The sequence below is a fragment of the Dendrobates tinctorius genome, unplaced genomic scaffold, assembly GCF_039654945.1.
Source record: "Dendrobates tinctorius isolate UK_male_01 unplaced genomic scaffold, ASM3965494v1 ptg000003l, whole genome shotgun sequence".
NCBI classification, from domain to species: Eukaryota; Metazoa; Chordata; class Amphibia; order Anura; family Dendrobatidae; genus Dendrobates; species Dendrobates tinctorius.
Window position 1 is genome coordinate 93,499,423 of NW_027361671.1, and position 18,708 is coordinate 93,518,130.

An 18,708-nucleotide genomic window follows, 5' to 3' on the forward strand; every position below is an offset into this window, starting at 1 on the left:
ATAAGGCTACGCTATCATGTCGAGAATTCATATCGTTAAACACAATTTTTTCCTCCCACCAGCCCAGGAGCAAATTTGCATAAGTGGGCGCACATGGGCAGCCCATTGCAGTGCCCCTGAGCTGGTGGAAGTACTTATTCCCAAAGAGAAAGACATTATTTGTAAGGCAGAATTTCAAAGCTTTTAAAACGAAATCATTATGTTTCATAAAGAAGCGTCCCCGAGACTTAAGATAGTATTCCACGGTCATCAGGCCTTTTTCGTGGGGTATCGAGGAGTACAAAGCCTCCACATCTATGCTCCCAAAAATCATGTCTTCCTCCAGGCATATACCATCCAATCTACATAGAAGATCACCTGTATCTCTAATATATGAACTCAAGTTCATCACAAAAGGTCTTAATATCTGGTCAAGATACATTCCTAGATTCTGGGTCACGCTATTAATACCTGCCACTATGGGTCGACCCTTTAAAGGGGTAAGACCTTTATGGATTTTTGGGAGGCAGTAAAAAGTCGCCATAGTAGGATGTGAGGGAATCAGGAAGTCTTTTTCTTTTTTATCAATGACTTCCAAATCAAAGCCTTCATTAACTAACACCCTAAGAGAATCACATATACTCACTATGGGGTTAGATGATAATATCTCATAACTCAACCTGTCCTCTAATATAGAGAGGCACATGTTCTTGTAGCTAGACGTATCCATAACAACAATGTTCCCTCCTTTGTCGGAGCTTTTTATGACGACACTCCTGTCATTCTCAAGTCTCTTTAGACTTTCCATCTCCTCTTTCCCCAAGTTATAGAATCTTGAGTTCAAGAGATCTCCTGATTTCATCAAATCATTTGTAACAAGATTAACAAAGATATCAATTGAGTTAACATCACCTGTGGGGGGGGGCATAACCGTACTTTTTTTCTTTAGGTCTGTAAATGGGCCCTCACCTCTAAGATTAGGATTATCATCCCCCAGGTGAAACAGGAACCGTACATCCTGTAATAAATCTTCGGAGATACCCAGTTCTTGGGAAAACCTCTGATCTTGTTTAGAAAAATGCTTTTTCCATTTTAATTTACGGGCAAACAGGTGTAGATCTTTTACTGTTTCAAAGATGTCTATGTCTGACGTTGGTACAAAAGAAAGGCCTTTACTAAGCACACACATCTCAGTTTCAGTCAGGGGGCGTTGTGATAAATTAATTACCTCTGGCCCTCTGGTCCGCTGTGTGGATTTAAGCGGTTTCTTAATGGATAACTTAGGTCTAAAAAATCTCTCTTCGATGACCTCTTAAGGGAGCCTCTATTAAATTTACCCCTTTGTCCTCCTCTTCCTCTACCTCTGAAATGTCTTGATCTACTCTCAGTGTCAGAAAATTCTGCCTCTGATGAGGATATATCAGTTTCTATTGGTCTATTATTCCTGACTACTTGTACTGAGTAGGCTTTATTATCTCTAAACTCTTGGAGATCTCTATTATATAACTTGTGTTTCTTCTCTTTCAAATGGTACTGAAATTTTTCCAGAGTGTTTTGCAGATTGACCTCTTTTACAGAGAAATCAGACTCACTCGAATATTTTTTTGTGATCTCAATCTGCTCTCTCAGAGATTCTGTAAGTTTATTAAGATTACTTTTTTCTTCCTCTAAGAGGAGTCTCATAAATCTAATCGAACTCTCCGTTGCCTCTTTTTCCCACTTGGTGAGTAGGGATGCACTTCTATATCTGAAACCTGGGGTGAGGGTAATCCTCAGATGGCGAGGTACAATACCTGATCGTATATAATTCTCAAGACTCTGAACCTCCCACCATGAGGCTATCTGATCCCTATAGATTTTATCCAGTTCTTTGAAAGCCGCACTATATGTCGGGGTATATCTTTTTTGTGTAAACACTTTATCAGAGAAAACTTCTTTGGCCTCTGTAATCCATAGGTTTGTATCAATACCTGTAGTCAAGAAACCTGCCATAACCTATACTTATACGGTTTACAGAAAATGATCTACTAGCTAGAAATAATATCTTTTATGAGTACGAACAACAAGAAAATTTACACTATTAGACAGTTTATTAATTGTCGCACTAGTGGGGTGATTTATAAGGCAACCTGTATATGTGGGATGGAATATGTAGGGAAAACCAGAAGAGAGTTCAGAAAGAGGATACGTGAACATGTTGGTGATGTGGTGAATCGAAGAGATACAGCCATAGCAAACCACATCAATAGGATACATCAAGGTGATTATAGTAAAATTCAATTTATTGGGATTGAGAAAGTTCCTTACCCCCATAGAGGAGGAGATTGGGATAGAGTGATCCTCCAGAAAGAATGTAAATGGATTTTCTGGTTGAGGACACTCCAACCAACAGGCCTGAACGACCAACTATCCTTTGCGGCTTTTTTATAACCTATCCTACCACATACAATGAGTGCTGAGCCCCAGAGGACAAACTCCACTGTGCCCCACGTAAAGCCAGATCCCTGTATAGGGGTTAAAGGGTAGTGGGGTTACTCTGGAGGGAGACCGAAGGGGTTACACCTTTTTAATAGGACTTATGGTCTTTTTTTGTTCCCTTAAGTGTGGGGTAAGCCGTTTAATAAACTAAAGTGAGACAAAGAGACGACAAGAAGTTTCGTCTCGAAGGTAGATGTATCAAGTCCAAGTCAAGTACTGTACGTAGTCCTAGGTGATCGATTGAGATAGTTGAAAAGAGAAAATCAAGAAGTATTGAAACAGAGTTTTATTACTTAAAGATCTCAATATCGGATGATGAATTTGTGAAGTATGCCCAAAATGACTGTTATGTATTAACTCCAATATCCTATACAAGGGTAAAATCTATGCCCACATGTATCCTGGGGATTGTAGAGGGAACACTTCCGTTAATAATAGTGATTAACGTATATATATGCCATTTACTATCAAATAGCAGGGGACATCTGCCATATAACGCTAAAATATGTTAATTGTAATTATATGCGGTTATAGATCGTTATTGACTTTTTAAAAAAATACTAAAGTTTTCATATACTGTCGCTTCGTTAAATAACGCTGATTATACTTATATGAAAATTGACATAAGCTGACAGACGCAAAGAAAGTGTTAGATGAAGCACATGTGAAGGGTAGATAGATATACAAATGCTCCCGTGTGATAACCCTGTGATGGGATTATATGCACTCAGAGGATGGAGCTTGTAAGAAGCGGCTGCATATGGAGTGCGCAGGCGCGGTGTGCCCCTGGATGGTGACTCAGTGATGGGAGGAAATAGGCGCTCTGACATAGGAAAGAGGGTTGGACTTGACACGGTAGAGCGCGCAGGCGCGGTGCGTCCACGCCAGAAAGGAAGGAGAGAGGAGTGACGTCAGCGCGTTACCAGGCAACCCGATAAGCTGAACGAAGTATAAAGAGCGCGCATGAGTGTATACCCCATGAGAAGGTTGATTCCTGCGCAATCATAGATTAGTAATATGTCTAAGTACACCTGTGATAAGGGTTTAATTTGAATGAGTCAGAAGGTGGTATTGGAAACATATGAGTAATAGGTCTATCACTATGGTAACGCATCAATAGGAAGTGGTCATGGGCATACACCCGGCCTACTTGTAGGAGGCGGGAACATACTAATGAGTGCATGTTATAAAAAGCAAGCAAATGAACAGCCCTGTGATGGCACTTTTTCCATGAAGGCATTAAGTTTGACCCAGAGACTCCCCTGATGATCTGGACGGTGAAACGCGTAGGGAGATGGGAGCGTCACATGGAGGAACCCGTTACTGAGTAATATTTGGGTGAGATCTCTCCATGATATACGAGATTTTTTTTCTAAAAGAAGTCTGTGGAGGTGGTGAACTGCATAAGTAGAGCAATGTATAGGTTCACACCGAGTTGAAGAATCTCAGACTGTGTGCCATGCCATTGTGTATAGTATAGGCTGTTGTTGTAAAAATTGTCAAAAATCATTGTGAGTGTGAATGATGGATGTAACACAGAAGTAACACATCGATTTAAAAGCAATGGAGACAATTTACGGCACTATAAGAGAGTGCTTGTTCCAAACAAATTTATACTAAGCGGATACTCTGAAGGAGTGCCTGTGTATTATTTGGACTACGACACTAAGAGTAAACCGGAAAGTTTCTGAAGTTTGGTCTTACCGCATTTACCGGTTCTTTTGTTTGTGTTTGTGTTTTTGTACATGTGCATTTTTTAAAATGGACTAAGTCCCTTTTTAATCAAATTAAAATAAAGTTTATTAGTTTTAATTTCTAGTATTTGTCTAGCTTGCTGGTGAAGATATTATTTCTAGCTAGTAGATCATTTGCTGTAAACCGACCTTAGACTGTGTGCACACAATTTTTTGAAGAGCCTTTTGGAGCAGAAACTAAGCAGAAATTCTCCAAACTGTCCTCAAAACATCAAAACTCCTCAAAAACATGGACTTTCTGCTTATTTTCCGCCACAAACACTCAGTAAAAAAACTCAATATGTACATAGCCTAAGGGTGTGCCTTTTTTGGCAGTTTTGCCTGTTTATTTAAGCATTTTTTCTGTGTTATTTGGGCACATTTTTGCTGGCATTTTCTGGATGCTTTTTTTTTAAATTCTATAATGTTTTGAGACAAAAACACTGACAAAACGCACAAAAATATACCCGAATGTCTTCCAGGTGTTTTCTTCCGCCTTCCCATTGAAGTCTATTGTAAAGTATTGAGCATCTTCCAAACAGAAAATGCCTGAAGAATTGTCTGTTCACTTCTTTTACCTACTTGGCATTTTTTGCTTTCAGGTTTTTTTTTTTTCTTTCTCTCTCTCAGCAATTTTCACATGATAAAAATTAAAGCATGTGGATGAAATTTGTTAAATCTTATCTGCTTAATTGCTACTGTAATGCACTGTGGATTAGAATCCACACCAATCCCTCCATGTGTAAATTTAGCCTATGATCTTTGCAAAATGGTTCATTTCAATTTATGATTCATTTGTTCTATCATTTACGTCAATTTCTTCCCTAAACTATTTGGGCCTTTGGAGGCCTCTTAATTGCTGCTAAACTCTTCCCACTTCTTCCATCTCCTTTAAAAATTGAAAATATTAAAATCGTTTTATACAATAAACTCAAAGCATGACCCTCCCAGGGGACTTGAGTTGCATGGTACAGCTTTACACAATGTTTTTCTAGTTTACCATTGTATCATTTATCCATTACAATTTTGCTGATAAAGTAAAAACTTTTCTATCTAGACGACGCCAATGGAAGAGTATGACACTGTGCATTTAGAGCATGAAACCCTTGTCTTAGTGGTAACCAGCACCTTTGGAAATGGAGACCCACCAGAAAATGGAGAGGTATGAAGCACATGTATGAAATCCTTATTTTGAGTGCTGAAGTTGGATTAAAGTTATGAAATAAACTCATAATTTATCAACCGAGTTGGAAACACAGTAAAAAATGTTTGTCACTTTTATAGGTGCACAGGCATCATTTCTGGGTAGTGAATGCATACATGAGGTACACTATGTCATAATCGGGGAAAAAAAACAACTGCTCAGGTCATGTGTTTCCACAGAAAAAACTCACCTAATATAGTATTGTTTTCTCTGTTACAGAAATTTGGTTGTGCCCTGATGGAGATGAGACATCCTAATTCGAACATGGAGGAGAGAACGTGAGTTAACGTTATGCCATAGAGGCAGATTCCCTGCTTCCAACCAGCCCTCATTTATTAAAACTTCTACTTACCAAACTGTCCTAATTTATGTGGGATTGTCCTGTAAAACAAAATGTAAAAATATAAGGGATATCCTAAAACCAAAACTGGACTGTCATGATCCAGGTTGGATATGATAGAGAAAATGCACAAGTAACCTTTTTTTTTCTGTGAGCTGTTTGCTCAGGGTTGGTTTTGCCCCCCCGATGGCCATTAAGGGTTATTGCACAGTGGTGTCTTTTTCTTAGTCTCCCCCCGGTGGCCATTAGAGTCATTGCACTTTGGTTACTTTAGTTTTGTGCACGTAATTATAAAACAGGTGTGATTGCCCCATAAAAGAGTGTCAGGTGTGGTAATCACGGTTGGTGAAAGTCCTCAGTTACAAGCAAGCCTGGGTGAAGGATGGAGCTGAAGGAAAGTCCTGGGCAGCTCAGTGAGAGTCCTGGAGTGGCAGCTATGGTGTCTGCGAGGAGGGCTGGCATGGCTTGGTGGAGTTGCAGCAGTTCTTGCATGGCTTGGTGGAGTGGCAGCTATGGTGTAGAGCTGCACTCATGATGCTGGACTCGGTTGCTGGAAAGCTGGACTCAAGATGCTGGACTCTTTTGCTGGAAAGCTGGACTCATATGTTGGACTGTTATGAATGAGTCACCGGAGGAGGAAAAAACAAAAACACAAGCTAAGTCCAGAAAACCGGAGAGGTTGGTAGCTAGCGGATTGCAGACCCCTGATCTTATTCACAACAACTAACAGTAGCCGTGGGGGGTTCCTATGGTGCCCTAGACCCCTCGTCACAGCCGGAGAGCTAAAGAAGCCTAAAGAAAGAAAGGGGAAATCTAAACTTCCCCAGTGCAGACCCCAAAGCATTAGACAGCCCCCAACATGTATTGTCGGTGAAAAACAGATGAAAACACAAACACAGAGAGAAAGACAGGCTGAGCAAATGATGGGGCCCAACTAACTAGATAAGAAAGGACAGAAAAGATGCTGGCTGCAATCACGTAAAAAACCCTGCCAAAAATAATGTCCAATACGTCTGATAGAAAAGGCCCTGAAGTCACTAGACTTCAAAATCACTATATCAGCACTCAGGTATATTCTGAAGACAGAGCAAAGAGATCAACTGATCAGAGACAAAAATGGAGTTCAGCCCGTCCCAACCAGGGCAGGCTGAACACAAACACTAAGTAAACAGACAAAATCTCATGGAAAAATAGCAGAGCAAAAACTTAGCTTTTAGTAGACAGGAACTAAACTGGATGCCAGAGCTCAGAGCAGAAAGGATCACCAGCACCCCTGCAGGGCGTCGGCTGCCTTATATCCACTCAGAAATTCCGGATGTCCAATCACACTCCACCTGTTCAGATGACAGGTTCTTCCCATCCAGATCAATTTCACTACCTCCTTTCACCAGCAGAGGGAGTTCATCAGACATCAAAGGTGAAGGAGAAAATGAACTCATAACATTGGACTCTGTTTCTGGACAACTGCACGCAGGTGGTGGACTCTGTTTGCTCCAAGGCTGCACTATGGTGTTGGATCCGGTCGGAGGAAAAGATGCACGCAGGTGGTGGGCTCTGTTGCTGGGAGCGTAAGCAACAGAGCAAAGCTAAGTGGTGTTTCCCTGTTTTGTCTCTTTTCCTTTTGTGTGTTTAGTGCAGTGGTGGGATTAGTTTCCGCACCGGCCATTACACTAGAAAGTGGTAGGTGGAGGGCGAGCTAGGGTTTAAAGGTATCCTGAGCGGCGCCCGGTGCGGAACCGGCCTAGGGAACGTTAGGAGTGTAGAGACACTGACTCAGGGGAGTGCAGGAGGTCTCCACTTCCCGTTCCCTATCGCAGGGCCACCATTGTTATTGTTACCCAGGTTTTCCCTTTTATTATTTAAATTTGCCTTACTGGAGGCGGGGTTTCCAGACATATGTGTATTTCCAAAATTCGCCAGTTGGAGGCGGCGTATCTAGCTGCACGTTTTATTATTTAAATTCGCCCAACTGGAGGCGGTGTATCCAGGGTCACGCGTGTCATCTAAATCCGCCCTGCTGGAGGTGCTGTGTCCAGCCACGCGTGACCATGACATGGACATTTTGGAACCTTCCCAGAAAAATTGGAGACAGGCTTTAAAATGGTCCTGAATTGAGACTTCACATGTTGGCGAGCATAAAAGTTGCCATTCATGCCAGTAGAAGCCATAGAAAAGGCATACCTTTTCTTCTCAACCTTATGAGAAAGAGCAGCAGACTGTTCAACCAGGGGTGCCAACCATCCAGAAATTCCTGAACAGTTTGTAAAAATAGGGCACTTTTTTGCTCTGTCTGTAAAAATAAATTGAGACGTTTGTAATATTTTTAAGGTTGAAGAAGCTTATACAGATTTTTTTTATTGTAATTATCATAATTTTACAATTCACAGTGAATACAGATAATGACTTTATATCAGAATTATGGGCTGAAGACACATATCATAGTTGTCCAATGTGCCCATAAAAAATATTGCCTGTCCGTGTTTTTTTGATAAGCTGTCTAGAAAAAATGAAAAGTCAAGTTGTCCACCCTGTGCACAACAAAGGTCATTGTGTGTGTCTCTTACAGAAGGCTCAAAGCATGTTTGACACTCAAACCCTTTGATGTTTCTGATAAATAGGACAATCTAACAAAATTTGGTAATTACTGTAAATTCCTGTTCAAAGTAAATAGTGTTATGATTGAGTCACCATAGGAGGCAAAAACATAAATGCTAGCTAAGTCCAGAAAACCAGAGAAGTTGGCAGCTATCAGATTGCAGACCCCTGAACCTAACAACACAACTAGCAGTAGCCGTGGGGGGTTCCTACGATGACCTAGACCCCTCGATCACAGCCGGAGAGATACATAGGCCTAAAGAAGGAAAGGGGAAATCTAACTGCCCCAGAGCAGACCCCAAAGCAATAGGCAGCCCCCCATATATAATGAAGGTGAAGCAAGATGAAAACACTTACACAGACAGAAAGACAGACTGAGCAAAGACGGGGCCCAAAAACTACCTAGATAGGAACGGAAAGGAAGGCTGCTGTCTGCAATCTGCCAAAACCCTATCAGAGACAAAGGCCAACAAGCTGATATAAAAATGGCCCTGAAGCAACTAAGCTTCAAAAACTAAATCAGCACTCAGGTACTTTCTGAAGACAGAGCTAACGGAACACTGCACACTCCAGCAGGGAGTGGCAGAATCCAAAAAGCAAGAAAAAACAAAAACAAATCTTAAATGCAAAAAGGCAAAACAGAAAACTTAGCTTTAGGAGAGCAGGAATCAGACTGGTGTCCAAGAGTCCACAGAGAAATCACCCGCAGGGCAGAAAGGGCGTAGGCTGCCTTAAATCCAGTCAGTGACTCCACTCAGCCAATCGTCTTCATTAGTCCCAGGTGCCTGATAATCAGGCTCACTACCTTCCTTCACTAGAATAGGGAGTTCACCAGGCCTCAGTGACAGAGGGGAAAATGAACTCACAACAAAATAGATTTCAACCATTATCAACTAATTGAAACCATATAGTATATGTCACAAGTTACTGTGACAGAGAGATGCCAGAAGACCACAGCAACTGATTTACCGCACTCCTGCACTGATTAGAAGCACTTCACCATCATATTAGAGTGCAGGTTTCTGCTAATAGTGCAGGGGCTAAACTGTTCAGCTGATAGAGCTTTCCAGCGTGGATGGTCTCAACTGTTCAGTGTTGGCCTCTTCCCTCTCCAACCTATACTCGACACTGGCTATCAGGGATGCCAGTGTTAGTTGCTTGCTCTAGAGCTGGAGTAGATGGTTGTTTGGGGAGGCATTTGGACTGTTTATCTTAAGACTGTTGCTTGGTTATTTGGTTGTGTGCATTTCCTTCTCCTCTTATTTGTTTTTTTTCCTTCCTTCACTCTCCAGTGTTCCACTCTGTTGTGTGTGAGTGCATATTAGTGTGAATGGTATTTTCCATTATCCCTGTACATATTGTTAGTCTGGTATGTGTATTTTCATACACTACTATTATCCACTTCACTGTGTTTAGGATGGAACACATTAAGGGTAGTATAGTGCAGCGTGGTTGGTGCAGTGCGACAGATAGGCAGGGACCACAGGAAAGATTAAAGCAAAGTGTCTTTAATGTCCAAAGTAAGTCACAAATGGAAAACAAATGGTGTTATCAGGATCGCAGCCGGGGCGTCAAGACAGTCCATATCCGAGACCAGTTGCAGTAGACGACTTCACCACCGTGTTACGCTGAGGGGTGCCAGGCATTTTGGCTTCACTTGGCTCCGTTTTACTTCACACTTAAGCCGGATTGCAGAGCCACCTGCTCTGCAGTTTACAAACCAAGATTCACACATCCAACCCTTTGCTGCATGGTTTTTAAATGGAATTTGTGACTATGGGCCACTTGTAAGACCCGGCTGGAGAGAGTGAACCACCCCTATGCCATCCTATATTTCGCTCCAAAAATAAAAGCCCTTAATGGGTTTTCCTAAACATTGCCTGGGCCAAATAACTTAATTTTATTTTGCACTGCAATCACAGCTATGCCTGTGAGTGCAATGCACTCCAGTGACCTCAATACGCTTCTATGTGCATCCTGGGGGATACATATCATATAAATAAAGCAATAGGTGAAAAATAAAACATAACCTTTAATCCGTTAATTAAAAGACTACTAACATATGTCACCCAAATGTGAATAAAACGCATAAAAGATGCTAATCTGATAGGTGGGCCCTAAAAAAGGGAGGGGGAACCACCTAAATGCATTCAGGATATAAATTGGATATAAATCGTACATAAATCTATTGCATAGGTGAACAAAATATAGAAGGTACAGCAAAAGGAAACAATCCCACACGTGAATGCCGTATCCTAATTGCACATATATATATATGCAATGCAAAGCGCCAGAAAGGTCTCTCAGGACCACATAGATAGGCAATCAGGTGAGATAGTAATATAAGTGGAACAATTTCACCGAATAAGATGATGGGTCTGGTGTCTCCAAGGATCCTCTGTTCGGTCCAAATGGAGGGAAAATAAGGGAAGACAATACCCTGTCAAATCCCTGAGGGGCTAGCAGTCAACTAATCCCCAGACTCCCGCCCTGACAAGGGCAGTCCACAGCTCACCATAAATTGCACATGCCCTGCACTTTCCCTAAAGGGGTGTCCCTACACGTTTCTTCCAAGTAAAATCTTCAGGGGACCTAACTTGTAAAGTGCCATAGTGCTATTACTAAGAGGAGATAAATCCTTCCACTCTCAATGCTATCTGCAGAGTGTGGAGGAAAGAGGGCATATTTATAGATAACGTCACTTCATGTGAGATCACGCATAGTTGTTAACACCTGTCGCCATAATTAATTACCTCATAGGCCGCATATATGTTCCCCCATAAATGAACCACTTATTACCCGCATCCCGGGCAGACGCCATTGTCCACGCCGTCCACGCCGCTTCCGGGCCGTGGAACGCACGCCAATAGGACCCAGAACATCCACCGGGGACATAACTCCACCTCCAGCGACGCCAATGCACAATGTGCACCCGAGAAGAACGACCGACCTCCGGTCCGTGGGGAATGTCCAGGGGCGGCGCAACACATGCCTACCTCCCTGGCTGGAGGGCCCAGCTCCCCCTTCAGCGGTGCCAATTACAATGCGCACACATGTAGACATTACCTACTTCCGGTCCGCGGGAGAACATACAAAGGCAGCACAATACGTATCAGCCTCACTTCCAGTGACATCAGCCAAATGAGTGCACCGGTCAAATGCCTCCCGCATCTGATCCACAGAAGAGTCAGTTCAGAACATAGAGTGCAGCAACAATAAGAGCACTGACCCCAAATGAAACACCAGGCGGCAAACAATACTCTGCCCTATACAGTGTATCACAATAGCGCCGCTAATTAGGTGCCACATGATATGTAAAATCAAATGTGGGGATACTAATTACTGTTGCATGCCACTCCTAATGTAAAAAAAGGCTCATTTATTAAGACATATACTGGGGGGGCAACAAGAAATGTATTCCACAGAAAATATATATGCACAAATCCTGGTATAGGGTGACAAAAAAGAGATTATAGCATAATGTGTGATGCTTAGATACTGTAGGTGACAAATAGGAGACCAAGGAAGAGTTCAAATAAAACATCTGAAATTAATCTGAGGCCTTTGGGCATAACTGTGCCCAAATAAAAAATCCACTTAGCCTCTCGTTGTAGAAGCAACTGATCCAAGTTCCCCCTCTCTGTGGTTTAAAAACCTTGTTAATGGCAGTGAATTTGAGGAATCCAATTTGTCCATCATGTACACTATGGATGTGTCTAGAAATTGGGGTGTCCCTCTTGTGTAACACATCACCCACATTCTCACCAATCCTCCTCCTAAATTCACGAATGGTTTTACCCACATATTCTAGTCCACAAGTGCAAGTCGCTTTATAGATAATGCCTTTGGTGCTACAATTCATAAAGTGTTTGATGGAATGACTTTTCCCCGTTACGTTACTCACAAAGCTCTTACCAACCCCAATGTGTTGACAAGCATCTCAATGGCCACATTTATGGCAGCCAATAAAACTACTTTGATTTTGTCTAACACGCAATTTTTTTACATTTAACCGTAAGATCTACCACCAGCTGAGGGAGACCGCCATGGGGAGCCCCTGTGCGCCGGCTTATGCAAATCTCCTCCTTGGCTGGTGGGAGGAGATGGTAGTGTTCGGGAATGACCAGGTAGATGGTTCATCTATGTGCTGTGTCCCTGAATTATGGACACGGTACATAGATGATATATTCATCATATGGAATAGCTCAGTTGAGGAGTTTGGGGAATTTGTGGCTAAGCTCAATTGTAATGATATAGGATTATTCTTTACATCAGTAATTGAGACTTCGAGACTGCCCTTTCTTGACATTCTCATTGAGAAAAACGAAAGAGGAGACTTGGTGACCTCTACATACAGGAAGCCAACGTTCACCAACTCCCTATTGCATTGGGGCAGCCATTACCCGCAACATTTGAAGAGAGCCATCCCTAAGGGACAGTATCTTAGGGTTCAAAGAAACTGTTCCGATATCTCGACTTTTGAAACTCAGGCTAGAGATTTGAGGCATAGATTCCTAGATAGGGGTTATCCCCGGAATGTATTGAAAGAGGCTTACCAAAGGGCCAAGGGCTGCGAGCGGGTTGAATTATTGAATCCCAACAATAAAAAAAACTTTGGAGGATGACACTCTAAGGTTCATTACAACATATGACAATGGGGCGACTCCAGTGAGGAACATCATCAAAAAACACTGGTCTATCCTACAGATGTATAATGATATTTCTCCTCACTTAAGTAACCATCCTCAAATCACCTACAAGAAAGCTTAATGATAGACTTGTGCATAGTCATTTTTCCACCCCAACTATTAAAACATGGCTCGACAGTGACGTCGTGGGCTGCCATAAATGTGGCCATTGAGTTGCTTGTCAACACATTGGGGTTGGTAAGAGCTTTGTGAGTAACGTAACGGGGAAAAGTCATTCCATCAAACACTTTATGAATTGTAGCACCAAAGGCGTTATCTATAAAGCGACTTGCACTTGTGGACTAGAATATGTGGGTAAAACCATTCGTGAATTTAGGAGGAGGATTGGTGAGAATGTGGGTGATGTGTTACACAAGAGGGACACCCCAATTTCTTGACACATCCATAGTGTACATGATGGACAAATTGGATTCCTCAAATTCACTGCCATTAACAAGGTTTTTAAACCACAGAGAGGGGGAACTGGAATCAGTTGCTTCTACAACGAGAGGCTAAGTGGATTTTTTATTTGGGCACAGTTACGCCCAAAGGCCTCAGATTAATTTCGAATGTTTTATTTGAACTTTTCCTTGGTCTCCTATTTGTCACCTACAGTATCTAAGCCTCACACATTATGCTATAATCTCTTTTTTGTCACCCTATACCAGGATTTGTGCATATATATTTTCTGTGGAATACATTTCTTGTTGCCCCCCAGTATATGTCTTAATAAATGAGCCTTTTTTTACATTAGGAGTGGCATGCAACAGTAATTAGTATCCCCACATTTGATTTTACATATCATGCGGCACCTAATTAGCGGCGCTATTGTGATACACTGTATAGGGCAGAGTATTGTTTGCCGCCTGGTGTTTCATTTGGGGTCAGTGCTCTTATTGTTGCTGCACTCTATGTTCTGAACTGACTCTTCTGTTGATCAGATGCGGGAGGCATTTGACCGGTGCACTCATTTGGCTGATGTCACTGGAAGTGAGGCTGATACGTATTGTGCTGCCTTTGTATGTTCTCCCGCGGAGCGGAAGTAGGTAATGTCTACATGTGTGCGCATTGTAATTGGCACCGCTGAAGGGGGAGCTGGGCCCTCCAGCCAGGGAGGTAGGCGTGTGCTGCGCCACCCCTGGACATTCCCCACGGACCGCAAGTCGGTCGTTCTTCTCGAGTGCACATTGTGCATTGGCGTCGCTGGAGGTGGAATTACGTCCCCGGTGGATGTTCTGGGTCCTATTGGTGTGCGTTCCTTGGCGTGGACAATGGCGTCTGCCCGGGATGCGGGTAATAAGTGGTTCATTTATGGGGGAACATACACTCACTGGCCACTTTATTAGGTACACCTGTCCAACTGTGTGTTAAGACTTAATTTCTAATCAGCCAATCACATGGCGGCAACTCAGTGCATTTAGGCATGTAGACATGGTCAAGACAATCTCCTGCAGTTCAAACCGAGCATCAGTATGGGGAAGAAAGGTGATTTGAGTGCCTTTGAACGTGGCATGATTGTTGGTGCCAGAAGGGCTGGTCTGAGAATTTCAGAAACTGCTGATCTACTGGGATTTTCACGCACAACCATCTCTAGGGTTTACAGAGAATGGTCCGAAAAAGAAAAAAAATCCAGTGAGCGGCAGTTCTGTGGCCGGAAATGCCATGTTGATGCCAGAGGTCAGAGGAGAATGGGCAGACTGGTTCGAGCTGATAGAAAGGCAACAGTGACTCAAATTGCCACCCGTTACAACCAAGGTAGGCAGAAGAGCATCTCTGAACGCACAGTGCGTCGAACTTTGAGGCAGATGGGCTACAGCAGCAGAAGACCACACTGGGTACCACTCCTCTCAGCTAAGAACAGGAAACTGAGGCTACAATTTGCACAAGCTCATCGAAATTGGACAGTAGAAGATTGGAAAAACGTTGCCTGGTCTGATGAGTCTCGATTTCTGCTGCGACATTCGGATGGTAGGGTCAGAATTTGGCGTAAACAACATGAAAGCATGGATCCATCCTGCCTTGTATCAACGGTTCAGGCTGGTGGTAGTGGTGTCATGGTGTGGGGAATTTTTTCTGGGCACTCTTTGGGCCCCTTGGTACCAATTGAGCATCGTTGCAACGCCACAGCCTACCTGAGTATTGTTGCTGACCATGTCCATCCCTTTATGACCACAATGTACCCAACATCTGATGGCTACTTTCAGCAGGATAATGCGCCATGTCATAAAGCTCGAATCATCTCAGATTGGTTTCTTGAACATGACAATGAGTTTACTGTACTCAAATGGCCTCCTCAGTCACCAGATCTCAATCCAATAGAGCATCTTTGGGATGTGGTGGAACGGGAGATTCGCATCAGGGATGTGCAGCCGACAAATCTGCGCCAACTGTGTGATGCCATCATGTCAATATGGTCCAAAATCTCTGAGGAATGCTTCCAGCACCTTGTTGAATCTCTGCCACGAAGAATTGAGGCAGTTCTGAAGGCAAAAGGGGGTCCAACCCCTTACTAGCATGGTGTACCTAATAAAGTGGCCAGTGAGTGTATATGCAGCATATGAGGTAATTAATTATGGCGACCGGTGTTAGCAAATATGTGTGATCTCACATGAAGTGACGTTATCTATAAATATGCCCTCTTTCCTCCACACCCTGCAGATAGCATTGAGAGTGGAAGGATTTGTCTCCTCTTAGTAATAGCACTACGGCACTTTACAAGTTAGGTCGCCTGAAGATTTTACTTGGAAGAAACTCGTAGGGACACCCCTTTAGGGAAAGTGCAGGGCATGTGCAATTTAGGGTGAGCTGTGGACTGCCCTTGTCAGGGCGGGAGTTTGAGGATTAAGGTACTGTCACACTTAGCGATGTACCAGCGATCCCGACCAGCGATATGACGCGGTCAGGATCGCTGGTACATCGCTAAGTGGTCGCTAGTGAGCTGCCACACAGGCAGATCTCACCAGCGACATCGCTGGGGACGGGGATCGCTACTTACCTGTCACACCAGGCGATCCTGCGTCCTCCCGCCCGCGTCCACGCATCGCTCGTCGTCACAGCAGGAAGCGCCGCAGGAAGCCGACGACGAGAAACAGTCCAGGACGTTCTCGCGCGATCAGCGATAACCAGCGGGGGAGCGGGTCGCTGGTAAGTATCAGACACAGAGATATCGCTAACAATATCGCTATAACGTCACAAGTTATAGCGATATTGCTAGCGATATCGCTTAGTGTGACATGCCCTTTAGTTTACTGCTAGCCCCTCAGGGATTTGACAGGGTATTGTCTTCCCTTATCTGCCCTCCATTTGGACCGAACAGAGTATCCTTGGAGACTCCCGACCCATCATCTTATTCGGTGAGATTGTTCCATTTATATTACTATCTCACCTGATTGCCAATCTATGTGGTCCTGAGAGACCTTTCTGGCACTTTGCATTGTATATATATATATATACACTAGATGGTGGCCCAATTCTATCGCATCGGGTATTCTAGAGTCTCTGTTAAAATAAAAAATAGTGATATACTCACCTTCCGACGGCCTCCGGACTCTGTCCCTCCTCTCACCACGCTCCCGGCATCTTCCGGTCCCAGTAATGCTTTGTGCGAAACACCGCTGATGACGTTGCGCTCTCGCAAGATTGACGTCATCTCCGGCCCTTCTCGCTAATCATTACTGGGACCGGAAGATGCCGGGAGCATGGTGAGAGGCGGGACAGAGTCCGGGGGCCATCGGAAGGTGAGTATATAACTATTTTTTATTTTAACAGAGACTCTAAACTACCCGATGCGATAGAATCGGGCCACCATCTAGTGTATTATACTCATGTTACACCCGGAGCTACTGTCACTATTCTGCTGTTATCTAATGTATTGTACTCCAGTTACACCCAAAGCTGCTGTCACTGTTCTGCTGTTATCTAATGTATTGTACTCCAGTTACTCCCAGAGCTGCAGTCACCGTTCTGCACTTACCTAATGTAGTGTACGCAAGTTACACCCAGAGCTGCACTGTTCTGCTCTTACCTAATGTATTGTACGCAAGTTACGAGAGCTGCAGTCACCGTTCTGCCCTTACCTAATGTCCTCCTGTTACACCCAGAGCTGCAGTCACTGTTCTGCTGTTACCTAATGTAGTGTACTCCAGTTACACCCAGAGCTGCTGTCACTGTTCTGCTGTTATCTAATGTATTGTACTCCAGTTACTCCCAGAGCTGCAGTCACTGTTCTGCTTTTACCTTATGTATTGTAGTCCAGTTACACCCAGAGCTGCAGTCACTGTTCTGCTCTTACCTAATGTATTATACTCCTGTTACATCCAGAGCTGCAGTCACTGTTCAGATCTTACCAAATATATTGTACTCAAGTTACACCCAGAGCTGCAGTCACTGTTCTGCTCTTACCTAATGTACTCCTGTTACACCCAGAGCTGCAGTCACTGTTCTGCTGTTACCTAATGTATTGTACTCCAGTTACACCCAGAGCTGCAGTCACTGTTCTGCTGTTACCTAATGTAATGTACTTCAGTTACACCCAGATCTGCAGTCACTGTGCTGCTGTTACCTAATGTATTGTACTCCAGTTACACCCAGAGCTGCTGTCACTGTTCTGCTGTTATCTAATGTATTGTACTCCAGTTACTCCCAGAGCTGTAGTCACTGTTCTGCTTTTACCTAATGTATTGTAGTCCAGTTACACCCAGAGCTGCAGTCACTGTTCTGCTTTTACCTAATGTACTCCTGTTACACTCAGAGCTGCAGTCACTATTCTGCTGTTACCTAATGTAGTGTACTCCAGATACACCCAGATCTGCAGTCACTGTTCTGCTGTTACCTAATGTATTGTACTCCAGTTACACCCAGAGCTGCAGTCACTGTTCTGCTGTTTCCTAATGTAGTGTACTCCAGTTACACCCAGATCTGCAGTCACTGTTCTGCTGTTACCTAATGTATTGTACTCCAGTTACACCCAGAGCTGCTGTCAGTGTTCTGCTGTTATCTAATGTATTGTACTCCAGTTACTCCCAGAGCTGCAGTCACTGTTCTGCTTTTACCTAATGTATTGTAGTCCAGTTACACCCAGAGCTGCAGTCACCGTTCTGCTCTTACCTAATGTATTATATTCCTGTTACAGCCAGAGCTGCAGTCACTGTTCAGATCTTACATAATGTATTGTACTCCAGTTACACCCAGAGCTGCGGTCACTTTTCTGCTATTACCTAATGTATTGTACGCAAGTTACACCCAGAGCTGCAGTCACTTTTCTGCTGTTACCTAATGTATTGTACGCAAGTTACACCCAGAGCTGTAGTCACTGTTCTACTGTTACCTAATTACCTAATGTATTGTACTCCAGGATATGTACAGGACTGTGCCTGTGTAATGAGCGACGCAGCAGTGATGCCTTTAATGGCTGCTATCTGCCTGTACAATAATCAATGCAGCCGTGTTGCCGCGACGACTAAGCAACTGTAGCTGATTGGCCGCGGCCTAACTGACGCGACCAAACAGCAAGGCAGGATTTCCATTACAGACAGAAAGACAGACAGAATTAGACAATTATATAGTAGATGTGCAATTAGGTTACAAATTCATGTGTGGGATTGTATCCTTTTGCTGTACCTTCTATATTTTGTTCACCTATGCAATAGATTATTTGGTGACAATTTATATCCTGAATGCATTTAGGTGGTT

At 43.4% G+C, this 18,708-nt stretch overlaps 1 protein-coding gene across 5 annotated transcripts in view; it reads left to right on the forward strand.

The window, feature by feature from the left end:
- Positions 1–18,708, forward strand: part of NOS1 (nitric oxide synthase 1) — a 558,783-nt gene that overhangs the window by 478,700 nt on the left and 61,375 nt on the right. For all 5 annotated transcript variants that reach the window (XM_073560587.1, XM_073560281.1, XM_073560506.1 and 2 more), the window contains 2 exons: positions 5,248–5,352; positions 5,614–5,672. In XM_073560587.1, coding sequence (XP_073416688.1) covers positions 5,248–5,352; positions 5,614–5,672 — 164 coding nt within the window. The remainder of the gene's footprint in view (positions 1–5,247; positions 5,353–5,613; positions 5,673–18,708) is intronic.